This window comes from Rhyacophila brunnea, unplaced genomic scaffold (assembly GCF_057557595.1).
Source record: "Rhyacophila brunnea isolate RB1 unplaced genomic scaffold, BYU_Rbru_1.0 scaffold_5, whole genome shotgun sequence".
Classification (NCBI taxonomy): Eukaryota; Metazoa; Arthropoda; class Insecta; order Trichoptera; family Rhyacophilidae; genus Rhyacophila; species Rhyacophila brunnea.
This window is the reverse complement of record NW_028233170.1, coordinates 31732639-31756278: the sequence shown is the minus strand read 5'-3', so window position 1 is coordinate 31756278 and position 23640 is coordinate 31732639. Positions and strand designations below refer to the sequence as shown.

At 32.4% G+C, this 23640-nt stretch overlaps 1 protein-coding gene across 1 annotated transcript; it reads right to left on the bottom strand.

Annotated features, from left to right (window-relative positions):
- Positions 1-766: 766 nt before the first annotated feature.
- On the bottom strand, positions 767-16240 carry PGAP5 (Per1-like protein PGAP5). Its single transcript, XM_085955190.1, has 7 exons — positions 15994-16240; positions 15586-15781; positions 10229-10370; positions 7769-7935; positions 7224-7306; positions 3495-3782; positions 767-1017 (listed from the first exon to the last, which is right to left on the bottom strand). The coding sequence occupies exons 1-7, from the start codon at positions 16111-16113 to the stop codon at positions 856-858; spliced, it is 1158 nt and encodes a 385-aa protein (XP_085811316.1). The 5' UTR covers positions 16114-16240; the 3' UTR covers positions 767-855.
- Between the last annotated feature and the right edge of the window lie 7400 nt (positions 16241-23640).

Below are 23640 nucleotides of genomic sequence, written 5' to 3'. Positions count from 1 at the left end.
TAATGTTTTTTGCAAGTCATATTTAATTTACTTTGATTAAATTTTAATCGTCATTTATAATGCTTCTCCATTATTAAGAATAATGAAAATTATTGTATTCTAGTAGTTGACTGAAAATGATTGACATTAAAACTATGCTGAACGTATTTATTGCTAGAATCTCCATTGAAAGAATAAACCTATTTTGTTTATATGATACATTAAAATGCATGATCGTGGTCGTTTTCTGTCGTGATTAATTCTATAAAATCAAAAACAAATTCACTTGTTTATTTTATATTGTTTCGTGATAAAACAGTCTACGACCATCGATAAATTGTTATTAAATTATACTAGATGTTAAGAAAATTATAAAACAATTTTAGAATATTAAATAATAGTAAAACTCTAAAATATGCAGTATAAGCTACGCTTATCGAGCAAGGGCATCTTATTTTGTAATCATGAACAAATAATGTGTTTATTGTGTGCCCTCTTTCATAATATTATATTATGCTGGATCAGTATTAAATAATAATTAATGTAGATATTTCAGGTTATAAAAATTAAATTATTTATATTTATTAAAAAAAGATGTTGGATAAGATTTTCAACATTATTATGATGTAAAATTTGTATTCAATTCTCTTCAAATATATACATAATTTATAAAAATCATACCTTTTTCTATATATTATGGTATGTACTATACTGCATTTTCACGTAGTTACTGTATTGTACTTTTATACCAATGATGTATGTACAAAAACTAATAAAAAAACAGACATTTATCTAAGATCTACTTGTTTTTATTTTACAAATAAATGATTTATATACACAATAAGACAGAAGATGTTTACATTCTTTGGAATATTCCTAATAATGTTTATATCTAGTCTGTCTCTCACAACTTCTGTGCACCTGATACGCAATTAACAATAGGAGTAAAAATGAACACAGCATGTACGTCCTCACAACCGTACTCTCTTTCGGCATCCGACATTTTGATATTTTAAACTGGTCAGGTGTAAATGTGCCCTGAAAAAGCAAAAGAAGAACATTAAGAAATACAACTACAGTTCGGTGAAAATATTTATATTTAATTTGGTAGGTGAGAACACAGCGAAATAAAATTATTTGGTGAGGTACATTGGTACGACCGCGTTACAAACACCCGAGTTCGTGAGCAGACACAACAACCTTCGGTGATTGAAGTTATCACGAAGAGACGATTTACGTGGCTGGGACATGTATTCCGGATGCCGCCAAAGAGTGCGGTACTTCGTACCCTTGTGGCACAGCATCAAGGGTTCCGTTGCCGTGGCCAGCCCTCCCTCACCCTGCAGCGATGCTACAAAAGCGACCTACGTGCTGCAGGTCTGACATGGCGGGAGGCGCAGGAGTTGGCGATGGACCGAGGTAAGTGGCGCCAACTTGTGCTTGCCCTATGCCCCAATGTTGGGACGTGACAGGGTGAAAGAAGAAGAAGAAGAGGAGGGTATTAATATATAGGTCTATTATAAAGAAGACATAATTCTGGGAAAAACAATCTGTCATCGGTGATTCGACAGAAACACAGAATCACTGTTTGGATCCACAATGAACAGAACGGAGATTGAAATTATGATAACCAACCTTCCTTCAGAAAACAGCACATAAAGTAGAAGAATTAATATAACTACACAACCATAATAAAGCCAATAAAATTTACAGTCAGAAAGTACGCAAAAACCAAATGCAGTGTTATCAGTATCTTACATTTCAGACAGATAAAAAAGGATAAATATTACAAGTATGAGTCCTAGAGACAACTGACATTTTGCAATTTTGTCATTTTTGCATTAATAATGCCAAGTGATTCCAAATGCATCAATCCATTTATAAAAATCACTACTGGGTGAATTCTGTCCTGGGACTAAGGCCTTCTCACACTGTCATTGCGGATTTCACATCTAAAGAAGACAAAATGAGTTTTGTATATATTTAAAAAAAATCAAATCGATAATGGTACTCATTAATATTCACGGGAGATCACTACTTTTTTGTAACTACGAAAAATAGTGCTGTAGTTGTTTTTCGTGTTTTTTTCAAAACTTGATTATTGGAGACTGTGAAACATCATGAAAAATTAAGTATTTCATAAAAATAATGGTAATTATTAAACTGTAAACAGCAAGTAAAAAATAACCAATGGTAAGTATTAAAATATTTTTTGGTAAGTATAAGGTCCTCATTATCCGAGGGTAATAGGGACCGAAAAAAACAGAAATAGCGTAGGAGTGTGGGATTGAAAGTGATAGTTGACGACTGCGCTTGTGTTATATGTGTTTTTTTTTTTGCATTTTCCTGCAAATTCGTAACTGTGGGGATTTGGATAATAAATACTCGGATAATGAGGACCCCCTGTATGTCTATATTTGGTCAAAAGTAAACTTACTATGTTACATTTACATAATGAAGATGTCATCGATATTAAATACAGTGGAATGGTATTAAGTTTGTCTAATTCTCATTCTTACAATTAGTAGTAAGACTATTAAAAAATACATCAAAACAATTTTTTCTGAAAAGTGGCCCTAAGTGGCCAGATTAGATAACCTATAGGCAGGAGCGGACTGACCAGACGGCAGAAATCACTTTGTGCTGTGTGTAATCAAGACACCAATACGCCCCTGCTTAAACCAGTAATGTAGGTAGGTATACACAATCATAAAATATTATTAATATTTTTCTGTTATCAGTATTGTGCTTTGCAAACAGAAAAGAAAATAATTCCAAGAGATGTTTATTTGTCAATATGTTTTGATTACAACATTACATTCTCATTTAGTTTCCAAGGTATCTATCTGGCATAGTATTGACTCAAAATACACGAATACAAAATAAGGAGATTATTATCATTTATTTTTATTTGCAATATAAAAAAAAATAACTAATCCATGTTTTGTAATACATTTTTACATAGGATAAAATTGTAAATAACCGGATATTGGGGTATATCCTGATGCCATATATGATCAAATTTAGTAACCTTGATTTAAATTACAATGATGGTAGCCAGATGACGGATTTTGAAAACATTCTCAGTTACGAAGGTATTAGAAATTATCCACTAAGAAACCTGGATCGGTAGGCTAAGGGTTAGAACACTTACCTGGGAGGCATCTCAAATCGTACTCAGTACAAGATTTCTTCTAGGAATTTTCTAACATGTATATTTCTGAGACTTCCGAATCATAATATAGCAAAGATGTTGAAGAAAAGCATACTTCAATGGATCTTGAGGCTATTTCCCATAATCTAATCAAAAATTATTTGTCATATGTAATTCAAAATAGTAATCAATTTAAATTATCCAACGGACAGACTCGCAATTTCAATCAAAGCATACGTGGTATGGCACATGAATTGTATGAATTGTAGGTAATGTATAAAATTTGAATTGACAATTATTAATGATTACGTTATACTAGTCATGAAATTATTTATCTATAAAGGGATATATTAAAACTTACCATCATAAAACTGGGGTCATTTCTATTTCTCCATGAAAATGACGGGACTGAATATTCCGTGAATCTTTCATTTTCAGACGCCGGAGAATTTATATTGTGCTGTATAAAACAAGAGTGGTGCGTGTGTCCACCGAACGTAACACGGGGCTGAAAATTCTCCACCAGATACTCGGTGGATTCTCGCGACAAGCATTCCCATCGTTCGCGGAACCGCTCTGACCTTTCTGGAATTGGCGCAGCATCGGATTCAGTGCACATCTCATCAGACACTCGGTACAATGGGAAATGCTGAAAAGGCATACATTTTATAATATCGTTGTATATTATAATATATGTTCACATTCAAATATTAGTAACTTGCTCAACTTCTGTTCAGGAGTTGGAAAGAATTAGAAAGAAGAGAGTACATCAAAAACACCCGTGTCTTAAAAACAAATACTTCTTGTTGGATCTGTTTTATTAGTTTTATTAAAAATGTTGTGAAGTTGAGTCGCAGTTATCCTTTTATCTTTTGAGAGGTCTACAGGATTGCAGCAATCCTTCGAAGCATCATGATGTATGGCTTCCTAATTTCGCCCATCTTTTCAACGGATGCATTATAAACACACTAGAACCTCGAGTTGCGTCGTTAATGCATTCCACGAGAAAGCGAAGCATCTAGAAACGACTTAACTCGAAATTCCGTTTTGGATACATTGAAATAAAAATGAAAAATAAGTTCTTTACTGAATAGGAATTAAAAAATAATGTTTATTGCAATAATAATTAGGTAGGTAATCAAAGAAATAACAACATAAATATGTAATAATTCATACTTCTTAAAAAACAATATATAATATATATATAATAAACAAAACAAAAAATGTATATGAAATCCCCGAAAAATTTGGGTTAAAATTTTACTATATCGAGGGAAATCCCCGATTTGGGTTAAAGTTTTAATATGTCGAGGGAAATCCCCGAAAAATTTAAGATAAACCATTTTCTTTTAGTTGGGTCGAAAAACAACCAAACTCGAATACAAAATATTTTAGCAACGCAACTCGAGGCTCTAGTGCAGGATTGACGAACCTGCGGCCTTTTAGGGTCTCTTGACTGAATCCAACTTTTACAAAATAAATCCTTTCATTTTTAACTTTTTATTTATTAGGTATAAAAAAATGTTGGATTATTTTTGTATCATTTTAGTGCGATTATACATATAAATTTATAATATTATAAATAAATCCCGTGGAAAAGTATTAAAGGAGTGAATGTTCAAGCATCGGGATAAAGAGCATACGTTACCCGTGATACGCTCGCTGTCTTTTTTTTACGTAAGTCGAATATAGTAAATTCGGTCGTAGAACGGTGAAATATTCAGTGTGGATTTGCCATATCATTCTAAAGTGCGTTGGCTATCGCTGGCGACAGGTGTTAGCCAAAAATCTGTCTCTGCGAGAACAGATAGTTGAATTTTATGAAGAACAGAATCTGCGATGTGAGTTATTGAAAGTAAATTTCTATATGAATGTTGCATTGTTGTGCGATATCATGTTTTAAAATGACTTGAATATTTTCTTGCAAGGAAAACTAAGTCAATATATGATATGTGGAAAAAAATCGAGGCATTTCGTAAAATGCTATCTTTTTTAAAAACCCTTCTTCTTCAAAAAGAATTTTCGGGTAAAAATTTCCCCCAGTTAGCGAAGATCATTGATGAGCAGAATAATTATATATTCGAGTCATTTGAAGAATACACGGCCGTTATTGACGTATTAATTGTAGAAGAAATTAGCATTTCAGCCCCACCTATCAAGGCACCTAACGAGCTACAGAAGGAATTGATTGAGTTCTCAGTAGATGATATTTTCAAGTCATTGTTTGATGCTAAGAAAGATTGAATTGAAATATCAAAAAATGCCGTAGAGCGCCTTTGGCAACATGCTCGTATAATGCTTTTCTGCTTTTCAACCACATATTGCTGTGACTATCTAACCCTAATGAAGATACGATTAAGGTCACAATTGACAGATACCCATTTAGAGGATCAACTGAAACTGCGGACCTCTACGCTGCAACCAAATATTCCAATGCTTTCCAAGAAAAAGCAGAAACAACCCAGTTATTAAAAGCTGTCAAATTAATAAATAGTTTTCATTAATTTTAAATATTTACTATATCCGTGTAAATATAATTAAGTACACATTTTAATGGGTAAACCGGTAAATAAAATAATTATTAAATTAAATTTTTTTCATTTACAAAATAATGTACATTCATCCCTCGATTTACGCAGTTCACTATTACGTGGTCAAGAAAAACGAAAAAAATAACATTTTTTTTTCTTAAAAAATCCTTTGGAAATACCGCGTAAATTGAGGGATGACTGTACATCCATTTATATGTATGTTTCTTAAATGCGGCCCTATTTGATTTAAGATAAATGAATGCGGCCTTCCGATTGGAAAAGGTTTGTCACTCCTGCTCTAGTGTATGTACATATCGATGGTTTAGTGCACAGATGCATGAGAAATGGACATATTGTGTATTTGAATGATACAATATCTTCTAAAATATCCTATTTAGACGTACAATATTTTTACAGCATAAAGATATGATGTAGACGAACGTTTTGTGTACGTTAACTCAATTTCGACAAAAACTGGACATACAATATCTGTCAGTGGCAAAGACTCCATACTAGGCGATTATTTAAAGCCTACCTTCTTAAGAAAAATATTTTTTTTTCATATTGACATATTAAATAATATAATCACATAATAATATATTCAATATGCCCAACGACATCTGTCGTATAATTGTCATAATAATTTTACGATCTTTTTCACTATTTCAATAAGCACCATTTATGGCATGTCTCGAAGGTTCAAAAAAATAAGCGACATCTCGTTTCGCTTCACATATTGTATGGATTATGTTCGCGTGAATCGAAAACTTTTTTTATTTGAAGTTTGTTTCTCATAGTTTCAAGACGTCTGCGGCGGCCCACATAAATTGGTAAGCTATTTAAGGAGCGCTTACGTTTTACGTAATTGCACATTTATTCAAAATAATTTATAAGATAATTTAAAAAAATAATTTCTATGGGATTCGATCACATATAAATATTGATTGTTGTTAAAAACAATAAATAATTTATCTCGTGATTTTTATTTGTCAGTTAGTTTATTCATAGACTAAGACAATTTATTCAGCCAATTATGTCAGTTGAAATCTGATATTGTATCTATGTCGTGTTTTAAATATAGAACTATTTTAAAATGTCTAGTTTACGGGTTAAATTATAAATTCTTATGGAAAAGATTCACAAAAACGGATATTTTCAATATATTTTGAGCGTATCTTGCGTTTATATTTAGGAAAATACATATTTCAAATTAATTGCTTAATTTTATACCATCAGTGAGCTTTTGAAAATTCATCAGTAGTTATGCCGGATTATCTTCTTATTTCCCGTAAATACATCTAACAAGTGTGCTTTCTCCACAGCCTACCTGTTTCCAAAAGTCACCCTTCGCCACTGATATCTGTGCACTAAACCATCGATATTATGTAGTTTATTCTCATGTCTTTTTCTCCAAATGTCTCGCAGAATCCAAATACAAGAATTTTTTGAGGAATACCACCGCTTGAAATTCAGCTCGGGGTATTACTAGCATGCAGCATTAACCACTAAAACTATGAGAGGTGACAGACTGAGCTCAAATAGCAAGATTATAATGTTACCTGTAAAAGAATGGGTCGACTATATTTGTCAAGTTGTTTGGTATTCTGGCAGCTGCCAACACCTCTCGAACATCTTAACATGGCTGTAAAGTGTAAACATACAATTTACAATATGAATTATGTTTCAATTTTCTATTTATAATTTAAAAACCTGATATAAGTACTACATCATTCTTTCTAGTATAGATCTGTATGTCCATGATAATTCTCTATATATTATTATATAATTGTATATAATATAGTTTTATCTCACTGTTTTCATTATGTTGCTTCTTTTTCTGTTTATTTTTCATGTTATGTTGTGAATGTCTTTGTAATCTTCGCACATGAAAACAATAAATAATTTTGAATTGAGCTAAATGTCAATTGAATTATTTTTCTATTCAATACTGAATATTTATACACATGACTTATTAATGTAGAACTCATTGTTTTTATTGAATAAACATGATTTTGAAAATTTCGAAAACATAATTAGAAAAATCATTTGGCCGATTGGCGTTTGAGCACACATCAAATTATGATAATATGGACATATTACTAACATGAAATGTTATTCAAGGTAACTTCAGCCTTATTGCATAAGAAACATCCGTCTCCTTCCATCGCCATGGAATTGATGATGACAAAATGGTTTCCTCTTATCGTTACCATCTGCACGGGCGGTGAATTCAATTGGCTGGAAAATCTCTCTGCCAGATATGGTGTTATCCTAGTAGAAAAATTTAATTATCATTATTTAGATCGATGATTTGATAATTCACAAAAGTTTACAAACTAAAATTTCGGGTTAGAATATAGGGGGGCGTTTGCAGAGACTTGGAACACAGTTATATTTCAGTAAAAGTGAAGAAAACAAGGAACTTGTAATTGGACACCTCTGTGCATAGTTAGGTTTATTATTATTATTAATACAATAACATTAGGGGTACATTTATACAGATCTGACAATTGATTGTGTTAAACATTAGAGATAATGTTATCAAAACGACGGTAACATGTAGATTGTACGTAAAAAAAAAACCTAACCTAACCTAAAAAATAATCCAGTATATCAGCTATTTTCAAAATTTGTTTGCTGCTGGGTTCCTGTAAAGTGTAAACCGACAAGAACCTTGTTTTATTTAGACATGAATTTTATGTCAGTACTATACGACCCAAAGAGGTTGGACTTTAATATACGGCCATATATTTCCGATACAACATTTAGATAAGTCTACTACTAGATAAGTCAAAAAATATTTGTTTATCAATAAAATATTTTTTATTGATTATGGCTTGGTAAGGCTAGGCTTAATGAATTTAAAAAAACTAGCTAACACCATCTGTAATATGTATTCTTAATTCAACGAAAACAAAAAATATGACTGAAAAAGTGTGCACTATCTTGCCGGATCGCCCATGGCATACCTAAACTATTAAGGTTTGAACATATATAATTTTGAAAAACACTTTTCTATCGGTTATAATATATTCTCTCAGAAAGTGTTTTTCAAAATTATCTATGTTCAATAATCAGAATGATTTATTCTTAAATCTTGTGAACTATTCGTTGAATAAAAGAAATAGTTAATTATTAAGGTTTTGTTTAGGCAGAGTTTAATTGAATTTAAAAACTAACCGGCACCATCTGCATTTTGTATTATTAGTTCAATCAAAACAAATAAGTTGACTGACAAAGTTTATTTAGTGTGCACTATTTATGTTGAATCTTAGCAGCCTACATCTACCCCCCTCGCCACTGCCACCAAGTAAAGACAAATTTGATCAATAAATTGCCGGCCACAGACGGACAGTTCTCGTAACAGGTTGAACATGCCAGTTAATAACCATACAGTTATCTTTGGTAGATAATCTGCTGCGCCCATAGACGGACACTTTTCGACCTTTCAGATGTGTGCCATGTTCAAACCGCCAGCGACCTCCCACTCCCGTGTTTTTGTAAAACTGTTGGAATTTCAACTCACCGAAAGTTTTCGGGTGACGTTAGCTAGCTGTGTCGTAAAGTAGGAGTAGCCAGTACTATACGACCCAAAGAGGTTGGACTTTAATATACGGCCATATATTTCCGATACAACATTTCACGGTGAAGTGTGATACGGCGAACTGCATACGTACAAGTTTCCGGACACGCAAAACTACACGTAGTCTAGGTTATCTATATAACAGTTTGATTATCTAACTGACTGGTACTTTGGATCACTGATATCGATAGGACGCCATATACACTTGTTATTATATGTATTTGTTTAGACCACGGTTGATCTTATGTCACTTATTAAGTAAGATAATTATTAAAATTTGAAGCGAAGTAAACATTGGTAATTTAATGTTTGGCAGGGACGCATCCCCATTCAGAGCGGCACATGCCTTTTTCAACTAATATATATTTTAAAAAAACTACTATATGTAAGATGTCATGAGCCGCAAGAGGGGTAAATTACCATTAGCAATAATTGTTGTCAGGTATATTGTGTTTTCGTCCGCAAGAGATGCGTGCAATTGTTCCAAGTCAGAACCAAATATTACGATTACGATACTCTTTAGATTTTCGATAGTGAATTAGGCTATGTTTGTACGGAATATACATAGGTTAGTTAATTAGTTAGTGGCGTTAATAGATACTTAACAGACGCCGTGAAATGAAAAAGTTTGTAAACCACTGCATTTACTGATCAAGAGACTGTCTGGGTTTTTTGTTTTGGGGGGTTTTTATCCAAGAGGTAATTGTTCTGTCATCCGTACCTACAACAGTTAATGTTCAATGCTAATTTAAAGATAAGCACTCTGGCAATTCTTCACAGTGAGCCAATTAAATTACAGGATCGAAAACAATTTATTATTTGTGGTGTATTCTATAAAAAAATAATATTTGAAAATAGTGTATAAATAACAAATATTATAAATACTAAATAGCCATAGTAAGCATAAAGATAATTGGATAAATAAGCAATGTTATTAATATTAATATATCATTAAAAAATATCAAGTGATAACACACTAACTTGAAATGAAACCCGACATCGTGATTCCCAACAGCGACATACATTTTGACATCTTTTGGTAAGGAAAAAAGTGAATGGAATCTTTCCACATACGCATTAAACTCCAAGCCACTGCACCATAATCCCTCGTCAAATAAGTCACCTACAAGAATAAATAATAATGTTGACATTTGCACAACTTATCTTGGTAAAAAGCTACGTATATTATGAGAATAATAGTACAATATAATTTATTGATTCAAACACATTTCGAAAATAAAACTTCAAAATAAAAACTGGTAATAATCTGATAATGGAAAGTGTTGAGGAAAAAGAAAAAATACAGGATTTTAAACATCTAAAATACTCTCTTTCTGCCCGCTTAAGTTTTGAGAATTAGTTATCTTGGTTTCATTCTGAAGATGAATTTGTAGCTCAAAACAGCTGTCAATATGAATAACTAAAATATTCTGGAATTAACAAAAAAAAACATTATTTTAAAACCATTATAAGTTCCATTATGGAGTTCTACTAAGCAGTGGTAAAGGGTGGAGGAGGCTGTTAAGATCCGACGTAAATAGTACATACTAAATTTTCTCAGTTCTTCAGTGAACTAAGACTACACTATGTAGATAAAGTTTGATAGTTTTTAAATTTCAATGAAACCCTGCCTTACCAACCCTAGACTACTAGATAAGTCAAAAAATATTTGTTTATCAATAAAATATTTTTTATTGATTATGGCTTGGTAAGGCTAGGCTTAATGAATTTAAAAAAACTAGCTAACACCATCTGTAATATGTATTCTTAATTCAACGAAAACAAAAAATATGACTGAAAAAGTGTGCACTATCTTGCCGGATCGCCCATGGCATACCTAAACTATTAAGGTTTGAACATATATAATTTTGAAAAACACTTTTCTATCGGTTATAATATATTCTCTCAGAAAGTGTTTTTCAAAATTATCTATGTTCAATAATCAGAATGATTTATTCTTAAATCTTGTGAACTATTCGTTGAATAAAAGAAATAGTTAATTATTAAGGTTTTGTTTAGGCAGAGTTTAATTGAATTTAAAAACTAACCGGCACCATCTGCATTTTGTATTATTAGTTCAATCAAAACAAATAAGTTGACTGACAAAGTTTATTTAGTGTGCACTATTTATGTTGAATCTTAGCAGCCTACATCTACCCCCCTCGCCACTGCCACCAAGTAAAGACAAATTTGATCAATAAATTGCCGGCCACAGACGGACAGTTCTCGTAACAGGTTGAACATGCCAGTTAATAACCATACAGTTATCTTTGGTAGATAATCTGCTGCGCCCATAGACGGACACTTTTCGACCTTTCAGATGTGTGCCATGTTCAAACCGCCAGCGACCTCCCACTCCCGTGTTTTTGTAAAACTGTTGGAATTTCAACTCACCGAAAGTTTTCGGGTGACGTTAGCTAGCTGTGTCGTAAAGTGGGAGTAGCTGGCGCGATTTGGCGGCAAATTTTGACAGTTCTGTCATAATTTTCTAAGTTCGTTCGATAAGAAGTATATTATTTTTGTTGCGTATTCTTTTGCTACTCATATTATATAATTACGAATATTGTGAAGTGTCAACTAGGTACCGCAAACAATATTTATTGTGTGTTGTTAATATGTCTGTACCAAATTAATATATTATATTATTCAAAACCAATAAGTAAATTGTTTTGGTGATTGAATAAAACATATTACATAAATTTAATTTATATAACCCTGATTTAAATAAAACAATACGTATGTATTTTATCTTAATTAAATTTTATTAAAACAACAATTAGTATACTATGAATAATTTATTCAAAATAAAAGAATCTGGACATATATTTACACAAACAATAAATTGTAATCATAATAAATCTAACAAAGTAAAAATATTCGTAGATCAATCGTTCGTTCAAGTATACCCTACTTAAAACTAATTTAACACATGGTACCCCTGTGTATGATCTCGGGGAACATAACCTCCATAGTTTTTGACACTTGATCTGCCACAGACAATAACTGTACGTTAACGTACGTACGTACGTAATAACGTACAGTTATTGAACAGTTATTGTCTGTGCCATGTTCAAACTGCTACGAAAACTGTCCGTCTATGGCCGCCTAATCAAAGATAGAATTGCAATAAGAAATTCAGCATTTTATGGTAGAGTGAATGAATATTTATAATGAAGTGAAAGTTGGAATCCTAATTGAGTTGAATTATTCATTTATTAAAAAAATATTTTTAAAATCTCAGATAGTTTTTTCCTTAGTGATAATCAACTGAACTGTACATTACAATATTTTTTCTTATTAATGGCATGCTAGGTGTACCCAACAGGTAGAATGTGTCCCCCATTTCCATTCTAATTCAACGCTTCAGACACTCACACGAACAACACTCACAAGTTTTTTCCACATGGGATTTTTAATGCAGCGAGTCTATGGTCAAGTTGTTTCGAAACCAAAACATTGATAGGTTATTTTGTTTACTTACATAGGTACTGTTACTTGCAATTTTACACAATTGTTTATAATACAAATAATGATGGTTAATACTTCTAATAAATACTTTTTTTAGGCTTGTAACACGTATACATATTGTTATCATATGCATATTGTTTTTCAATTTGTGTATGAGTCAGAGTATGAACCTAATAGGTTGAGCAAGTGGCTGACATCCATTTCTCGTAAAAATAAAATTTGTTAATACAAACCTCCACTCTGTGAAGACTAGGGAATCCAATCCCGGGATCCCGAATCCCGGGATCCCGAATCCCGGGATCCCGGGATCCCGAGCTATTTTCGATACCTATGAATCCCGGGATTGATAAACATAATCCCGGGATTTCGGGATTGATTTTTTTATCAATTTTTATGGAAAATATAACAGAAAAAATACTTTTAATACAAAATAGCTACATTAGAAATAAACTGAGTTTGAATGAAGTTTGATGAGTAGGTTGCCGATTTATTTTATTTTTTCACATAGGTTATTAAAAATGAGAAAGATTGGTAAAAAAAACAATGCTTCGCACTTTTAACAAAGTAATTCCACCATGATATCATACGTTTTACGGCAGTTTCATATTTGGCTGACTAATTAGATTTATGAAGCGGAAAGGCCATAAGTACGCCATGATTATTTGCTTTAATATTTTAAATCTCGCTGATCTATTCATTATGTCTTTACTATCAGAAATAGCAATTTCATATTAAATTCACATTATTATTTATATTACAATATTATTTACTCCATTAAACTTGTGTATTTCCAAGATTTAACGTATACAATATTAACAATAAATGTCTTAAATAGTATAAATTGTACTAGATTTATTTTTGACCGATTTTATCAATGTTATTTGTAAATATAAAAATTTTATATTAACAATGGAAAAAAATCCCAATCCCGGGACCAGTCCCGGGATCCCGGGATTGTCAAATTGTAATCCCGAAATCCCGGGATCAGAATTTTGGCTCGGGATTGGATTCCCTAGTGGAGACCCATATGATCCTATTAGGATCAGACATGGTTGAAAGAAGAACACATTTGCAAGGTGTTTTATATTAATCCAGCCAGTGATGTCTCTCGATCACACCCTTGAGCAGACTTGGAATGCTGTGCCCATTTATTTTTAGTTGTAAAAATTATCTGCAAAGTCGTTAGGTACCTACCTATTTTATAATTAATTTGCGGCTATCTTAAACAGACTAATACACCGAAAATCTTTAAATTTAGCATTACAGGCACCCTTGAGAAAATGTTGCCTGTGAGAGAATGCCATTATAATATTGACTGTAGAAAAGAAAAAGGAATTAACTCTCAATTTGTTCAAAATAAGTTTTATTGGATATTCAACACGACTAAATACACACTATGTCGAAAGGATGTCAGCTGTAAAAATGCCGAATTATTATCTAAAATTAGCTTGTATTTTTTTTTTAAAGAAAGAAGTGATGTGGGAAAAGAGACTGAACCATCATTTTTATTGGTCTTCTACCTCAATAACAAAAATTACATTAAGAAAAAACCAAAGTAATTATCTTAAAACAGCGCGGGGGCCTGCCTAGGCAGTACTTAATTTGCGCACTACGCTGTATGCAAGGCACCAACCACACATCATCTGCTTCATAGAAAACCACAAGTAATATTTGTAGTCGTTCCTTCATTCGCAACCCTTTATAAAATGGTGCCCCTATGCAATACATAATCTGCTTACCCCCACGGGACGTCACTGAATCCGGCTCTGGTATATAAATCTCCGACCACTGGTGTGAAACATGTTACAATATGTACAATGCAAGAAGACTGAAGCCTTGCTAACCTAATTATGAAACTCACTTTCTTTATAAGAAGGTTTTTCATCAACATCAATAGTATTGCTCCAACTATAACTACAGTCGAACTTGGTTATTACGAGGAAGATGGACCGACTGAATTTGCTCGTTATAAGCATTACTCGTATCGTATTATATCGTTATATAACATTTTTCACGCCACGTTCTATTATCACTGCCAGCCAATTTTTACTAGGTGGACACTTGTAGGCCAGCTATTTTCAGAATAAAATAAATCCCTTAAAAAATATGAAATAGGAACAGAATGATAAATATTTGTGAAAACTTACCAACACAACATGTTTATCGAGATAATCATGAATCTTGTCACACTAAAATGATAAATATTGTTTAGAAAATATACACAGAATGTTTATTCAGAAGTTATGACGTTTACAAGAACCTGCGAGTTAACTCATCCGTGGCCTGACGCGACATACATGCTTTGGCGAGTTAACTCGTCCGTGGCACGGATCAGGTTAGGTTAGTATCGTAAAAATCCCCAAAACAAGCATGGCATTCATAAACTACAAAAGAAGTTGTTTATTATAATGAAGTACTGAACCGCCGGCGCTGGTAGTTACCTACTGACTTCACAAAGCTTGGATTTTTTACATGCAATTTCAACCATGTGCGTGGATACTTTTTCAATGTTGTCGGCGAAAACACCAATTAGGTACCTACCTACTTAGACACTTAACTAGTGTCATAAACGTAATCCGATCCCGGCGGCATCGGTCTATTTAACTGCCCGGTCGGATTTTATTGCTTAGGGTCGAAAATGTTGTTTTTAAATGATGGCACATTAACAGTTTTTCTCGGTATACTCAAGAAGTAGCTCGTTATCAAAGTGAATAAATGTATGGAGAAAATCATAAACTAAAATGTCAACAAATGTATCCTCAGTACATCCGAGATCTCGCTATTTCCGCGATCGTAATAACCAAGTTCGACTGAATATTTTCTTAGAAACATAATATGATGCATTATAATATTAAATAAAAAATATTTGCCCAAAACAAAAACCGCTTCAGGGTGATGCAGAGATATTGCTGTCTGGAAAGCACGGTGCATTTGCCATTCCCTCCTCAGCTTATCGAACCAATGACCATTCCGTGAGCCCAGTAAGTGTGTGTCGGCTAATATCATTACATTGGCAGGCTTTTCATTTTCGTCAAGACTCTTTGCATCCAATTCTGGCCAAGAGCACTGCAAATATTTATAAACTTTATTCTTTTACTTTATGTACCTAAATACTCTAAATATAAATGGAAATGAAACCATCGAGGACAGAAAATATTTAATAAGAATCATATTATCATATAGGTAGGTACCCATAATATAAATGGGAAAGCAAGTTTCATAAATAAGAAAGTAAATAAAATACTAAAGTAAATCAATTGTATGATAAACATAGATACCTGTAAAATTACAATGTAGTAAATAAAATATTCACAATAAAAAAACACTCCAATTACAGCAGCAAGTAATTTTAGTATAGTCCTGTTGTTGAACCGCATTGCGTTAACTTTGGGTGCCATGGAAAATTAGCTTAATGATAATTGAAAATCTAACTTGATTATTGAAAGAATAATTTATTTCCTATCAATCAAACAGAGCGCCGGCACTTAGCAGAATTTGACAGATCTGAAGGCCCTCCTTGTTTACAAACAGATAACCAAAGTTACAGTGCTGCCAGTTTCTGAATATACAAATTTTCTTTCATTTCACTACAATCAAATAATACCTCCGAGATATATAACATTTATTATAACTTTTTTTTAAAACATTGTGAGTTACTACTAACTACTACTATTTATTGAGTATAAGAACACGAAAAAATTAATTTTGATATAGTATTATGCCAAAATTGGACTTACAGACCTACAAACTTATCTCGGAGAATGAAATGAGGGCGATTCTATAGCAGTGTTGCCATATTTTGAAAGTGGAATTATAGTACAGAGCCTCCAAAATTATAGTATTTAGGGATTAAAATATATAGTACGCGTTGTCATCTGTTGAAAATGTATAGGTTTTTTGTTTCTCAGAAAAAAAATTAACGGAGAATTTAGTAGAATGTGTTAAAACTGTTGGAATTTCAACTCACCGAAAGTTTTCGGGTGACGTTAGCTAGCTGTGTCATAAAGTAGGAGTAGCTGGCGCGATTTGGCGGCAAATTTTGACAGTTCTGTCATAATTTTCTAAGTTCGTTCGATAAGAAGTATATTATTTTTGTTGCGTATTCTTTTGCTACTCATATTATATAATTACGAATATTGTGAAGTGTCAACTAGGTACCGCAAACAATATTTATTGTGTGTTGTTAATATGTCTGTACCAAATTAATATATTATATTATTCAAAACCAATAAGTAAATTGTTTTGGTGATTGAATAAAACATATTACATAAATTTAATTTATATAACCCTGATTTAAATAAAACAATACGTATGTATTTTATCTTAATTAAATTTTATTAAAACAACAATTAGTATACTATGAATAATTTATTCAAAATAAAAGAATCTGAACATATATTTACACAAACAATAAATTGTAATCATAATAAATCTAACAAAGTAAAAATATTCGTAGATCAATCGTTCGTTCAAGTATACCCTACTTAAAACTAATTTAACACATGGTACCCCTGTGTATGATCTCGGGGAACATAACCTCCATAGTTTTTGACACTTGATCTGCCACAGACAATAACTGTACGTATATGGGCACGTCTGTTGACAGTTCGACAGATTTAAATGGGGTAGTTAAACTGATCTGTGGTGTGTCCACTAACGTACAGTTATTGAACAGTTATTGTCTGTGCCATGTTCAAACTGCTACGAAAACTGTCCGTCTATGGCCGCCTAATCAAAGATAGAATTGCAATAAGAAATTCAGCATTTTATGGTAGAGTGAATGAATATTTATAATGAAGTGAAAGTTGGAATCCTAATTGAGTTGAATTATTCATTTATTAAAAAAATATTTTTAAAATCTCAGATAGTTTTTTCCTTAGTGATAATCAACTGAACTGTACATTACAATATTTTTTCTTATTAATGGCATGCTAGGTGTACCCAACAGGTAGAATGTGTCCCCCATTTCCATTCTAATTCAACGCTTCAGACACTCACACGAACAACACTCACAAGTTTTTTCCACATGGGATTTTTAATGCAGCGAGTCTATGGTCAAGTTGTTTCGAAACCAAAACATTGATAGGTTATTTTGTTTACTTACATAGGTACTGTTACTTGCAATTTTACACAATTGTTTATAATACAAATAATGATGGTTAATACTTCTAATAAATACTTTTTTTAGGCTTGTAACACGTATACATATTGTTATCATATGCATATTGTTTTTCAATTTGTGTATGAGTCAGAGTATGAACCTAATAGGTTGAGCAAGTGGCTGACATCCATTTCTCGTAAAAATAAAATTTGTTAATACAAACCTCCACTCTGTGAAGACTAGGGAATCCAATCCCTTACAGACTTACAGACTTACAGACCTACAAACTTATCTGGGAGAATGAAATGAGGGCGATTCTATAGCAGTGTTGCCATATTTTGAAAGTGGAATTATAGTACAGAGCCTCCAAAATTATAGTATTTAGGGATTAAAATATATAGTACGCGTTGTCATCTGTTGAAAATGTATAGGTTTTTTGTTTCTCAGAAAAAAAATTAACGGAGAATTTAGTAGAATGTGTAAATATTTCACCGCGGGCCGCAGGTTCCCGATTTTTCATAGTCGGCTAGTTTTTTTTAGGAAAAATATTTCGCCGCGGGCCGCAGATTTCCAAATTTTCGAAGACGACTCGATTGCGAAATGGCAAATGCAAAATTATAGTACTTTTATATTAAATTATAGTACTGAGATATCCCGAGTTCCGGTCTAGCTCAGAACTGTATCGAACTCAGGATTCACAAAAATTAATTAAATAGATTTGGGTTAAATGAAAAGTCTTTGTCTTTTTTTTTTGTTATAAGCACGTGGCTTTATATTTTCAGTGATTTTTCTTTGGTACACACGTATATGCTAATAATTAAAACAATAGTTTATTTTTAGCGCGGAGTACACAAATTCAACTTGCGTCCGCTCGCAACACGTGTTTATTCCGACTGCCTTTAAATAAAAGAAAAAAATCTCACTTGACAATTGAGTGAGTGGTACAGTCGCTACAAAAGGAACTTTCATACTAACTCTCTTCCACTCATACATCTTTCACGCCCATCTCTTTCAAACTTAAAAAACAAAATCTTACATATTATTACAAACTATTTCTTTTTATCCAGATAGCCAAGTGATACGTCATAAGCCTTTCATATTTTGTTAATTGACTATGTGACCAAGCTGCACGCTTAGGCCTACAAAACTTTATACCGGCTCCCCATTGAAGACGGTAATTCCAGGAGTATGTCAGTACGATATTCAAAATTATAGTATTTTGGGCGTACTATACCTATTTTATATCGTACATAGTACGCGGACCAAAATTATATTACAAATACTATAATTATAGTCAAAGTGGAATTATAGTACAAAGCCTCCAAAATTATAGTATTTGGGGGGGAAATATAGTACGCGTTGTCATCTGTTGAAAATGTTTTTTGTTTCTCAGAAAAATAATAACGGAAAATTTGAGAAACTCCGAGACCCCTTTTTATTTAGGTAGGTAGGTACCTCTTCCGACCAAAAATGCTTACCGAAAAAATTCAAGAAATTTCATTTTAAACCAGTCAAGAGATTTTTTTACGTTTTTTGAGCAATTTTTTCCCAAGTTCTCCAAATCTTCTTATATTGCGAAATTATAGTACTTTGCACCAATTTATCGAACAGAAATATCTAAATTTTAGTACTTTTAACAATTTTCTTCCGATATTCAAAATCATAGTATTTTGGGCGTAGGTTCTATACCTGTTTTATATCGTACATAGTACGCGAACAACATTATAGTACAAATACTATAATTCAGTGTTCAGATGGCAAAACCTGATATGTGCACTTTTGTTAATTGTGCAGGAGAGCTGTTTTAAATTTAGAGATTGTTTGAATCTTTCTGGTGAATATGTCTTTTGAAAATAATATAATGTAACGATGTATTCGAAATGAGTTTTAGATTTAGAATAAGTATTTCAAAGTTTTGATTCTCCACGTTTGGTAGAAAAAAAGATTTTTGAGATTTTCCAAGTTATCATGTTTTGTCATCTTATGTTCCAATATGTTATAATTATATTGTAAGATAAACTAACATGATATGTGAGGTAATTGAATAATAAAACTTTAAAAAATAGCTTAAAAATATATATGTTTAATGCTTGACATTAATTAAAAATGTTACATAGGTACATATTGATACAGACATTGGCATCAAATATTTTCAGAGGGTTGGAAAAATAATTCCTAATGAGAATTTGCCGTTTCATGAAATAATATGAATTCAATATTAGGTATGTTCTTACAGGTAGATATAAAGAAACGATTAAATCACTATACTTATATTTTTTTTAAATTTTAATCCTTAACAATATCAGCTTCTACGTCTACATTGCCCTCAAGTTCATTGCCATCTAATATTTAACAACTTCAACTTGAACTTATTACCTTCTTTATCTTATTTGCGATGAATTTGTGAATTTGTAAGTAGTTTGAAAAAGCAAAAAAAGTATTTTGGGACATCACTTCAAACGGCTTCCGATCTCTGGCCACTCTTACAAATTGGAATCAATCCCGAAGTACCATATTTTTTTAAGTTCTTGTCGTCAACTTTTTTTTGCTATCTCTATTCTTGAACGGTCACTATCACATTCGAGTCTAGGTATGACAGGATAGAAGATGCCACATTAAAATTTCTGTTCTGTCCATCTGCAGTATCTGAGTATGTGACAATGTGTTTGATTTCAGGTGAAAGATTCATGATTTTCTTTAATACACATGATGCGATGTCATTAGAACCTCTCCACCAGTTGACTCGTGCCACATTATAACCTTCGGAGAATTTTTGAGAAGAACATTCACTAATAGTTAAATTGTACACAAACAATAATCTTTTATAGTACACAATATTTGTGGATAATAGCAGACATGGTCGAACCTGTTGTAAACAACTATAACTAGTTGGTTTGATCTTTCCTCAGCTGTAGTTTTATCTCCTGATTTACTGTAATAACCTGTATGTGCATCAATGAAATGTGCATTGTGTTGTTTGGAGATTTCATTCCTTGCCTCTTTGATAGATATATAACGTATACATGACGTAATATATCCATTGCCTTATGTATTATGTATTTAAAGTTATTATAAATAAGGTTTATTGAATTTGAAACCCGTTTTGTTAAATACATCATAATATGCAGTTTTCACACTTCCATTTTCCAACTTCATTGTTTTATATTCACCATTACATAATTTTAATATTTAAATGACTTGGTAAGCACATTTAAATAGGAATATCTTCACAGGAGTAGTGGCTCTCGTGTTTTGGACGTTTTCTTATAAATGCCTCGATCTGGACTCGTTCATCAACCAATTTGTTTTTTTTTGTGGATGTCTTCCTCTTAAATTTTGTCCATGAAAGCCAGCTGCTGGCGATGAATTTGTCAGAATGAATTATTTCTGTAGTATCTATTAATTCAGCACCACTAACTGACGTTTGAGGATCAGATTAGACGATTTTTTTCTGGACAATTAATTCTTACACCGACTTCCAGATCATTATTTGCACCTGATGGTATAGAGAGAGAGAGGTATTTTTAAAACTACGTTATCTATGAGAGTATTCCTCTAGTAGATTTATTAGGGTTTCTTTATTCTGCTGGTTCGTCGTTAGTTCCAACCATCATGTCATCTTAGTCATCTTATAATACCTACCATGATGTTAGCAAACAAAATGTCGGACGGCAAAATCGCTGTATTGGCAGATATAATGTTTTGTCATATTATACATTTCACTCAAACCTTGGAAACGAAAGATGGCAAAATGAGATATTTTGCTTTATAAGCTTCTGTCAACTTTCGAAAATCAACATTTTGGAGATATAACAAAATGACAACACTCATAACTCCAATACTAGTGGGTCTACGATATATTCAGTAAATAGATTTTTTATATTCAGTAAATAGAACCAAGAATTCAGTAAATAGATTTTTGTTTGCTTCAATATATCTGGCGTAGAAATCATTTAAAAGTGGAGACATGGCGAACTTTTTTTTGTCATTTTTATTTCCTAAGCTCCATTTTTTATGAATGCCTTCGCTTTGTCGTTTTCCTTCAGTGAATGCATTAGTGGTCCTTAGATTGATTTATTCACTCATTTTTTTTTTAATTTCAACCAAATAAACAACTTCAACAACAAAATTATCGTTCCTAAACAAGTTTGCCTTAAATTCCAACATTTTGATTAATTTGACCCATTTATTTCATTTTTTTTACGAGATAGCCATTGCGCTTCACAACAGTATAAAAGTGAGGGATTATAAAATTAGTCTTCATATTTACAGAAAAGTTTGCAAACAACCTTTTATAGGACTGTTTTTTGTGTAGTTTATAACTAGCGGCCGTTTTATAAACTATGCATTTGCAAACTGCAAACCTGTGGCTACATTAATTGTGTTAAACTTTTCGCGCCTCCCTTTGCAACACTCCACGCCTCCCAGTTTGGAAATCGCTGTGTTAAGTAATTAACTTCACCTATTTTAGACATGGGATTATTTTTTTGCTTCTCACGGATTATTTTGGCTTTTTTTTTCTTCTATTGGCAACTTTTTTTCCGATTTCTCAAAATTATAGTATTTTGGGCGTACTATACCTGTTTTATAATGTACATAGTACGCAGACGAAAATTATAGTACAGATACTATAATTATAGTGCGGTTGGCAACACTGTTAGGGCACCAAAGTTGGTTAGTGTCGCAGGACAGGCTCTTTCCTTAACATAATATAGTAAACACAGTATTAATTTTTTTCTTCCTTTTATCTGCCGATCAAAAGCAATGTATGATTTTTTTAAGATTCATGAACTAGAACGCAATTTTTCCGAGGTCGAACAAGGGTTTCACAGACCGGAACCGTGCTCCAATTCATTTCGAGCCCTAAAACAATTCTATAATTTATTTGTGTATTTTCAGCCGACAGTTTTTTTATAATGAGATGAGATTTTATAATGGGTAATGAAAAGCATGCTATTGACAAATTAAAATAAATTAGATAAGTACATAGGTTCATAATTTATAATAAATCACTAGGTTAAAAGTTAGTAGGTTGACAATAATGATAACAAAGGAAAATATTGTATGTACTACGAAGTTTCGATCATAATTAATTATATAACATAATTTTTTTTTATATCGGAAGCAATGTCATTGATCGAAAGTATTGTACCTAATTTATTATTCAAACTAATAAATTATCTACAGAAATATGGTCAGGCTTAATTCAAAATGATCGTTGTGTGCATCTATACATACTACATAGTTAAATTTAGGTACAATGTAACCCAGTGGCGCACCCAGGATTTAATATTGGGGGGGGGGGGGCAAGGAGGAGAATGTAAATTAGTCCCATAGGATCTTTTTCTTCTTCACAGCCTAATTTCTCGTTTATCGGTCTTTTGTCGATTGCACTCGGTGTACCTACAGCAGTGTCTCCACATCCTGCAACGGCCCCCAGGCTAGGATATTTGGCGGCCCCCCTACCTACCGCTAAGATTAAAGGCAGTGTGAAACACTACATTAACGTTCTTCAAACTGTGTTTCAGTTCAAATTAAGGGTACTTACACAGTGAATTATTGGCGATTTTTAATACATCTACTTTAATAAACATAATAATAAAAAAATATATTGCACAATTATATAAGTAATTGAAAATGTTCATGGTCATGAAGCATAATTTTTTACTATTAAAGCTAATTTATGATGTGTATTTATCTCACTTATCTGGTCAACCCAACACGCCGGGCGCCCAGGCTAGAGCTCTGTCAGCCCTCTCCAGCCATGACCTACACCACTCCGGAATTCGGGTGGACACCGAGAATTTTTTGACAGTTCCATTAG

Coding starts and splice junctions, on each gene's coding strand:
- PGAP5 (XM_085955190.1), bottom strand. CDS start 16,113: ATGGCACCCAAAGTTAACGCAATGCGGTTCAACAACAGGACTATACTA. Junction 15,782..15,993: donor ACTACATTGTAATTTTACAG/GTATCTATGTTT, acceptor AAATATTTGCAG/TGCTCTTGGCCAGAATTGGA. Junction 1,018..3,494: donor ATGACCCCAGTTTTATGATG/GTAAGTTTTAAT, acceptor TTGCTTTTTCAG/GGCACATTTACACCTGACCA.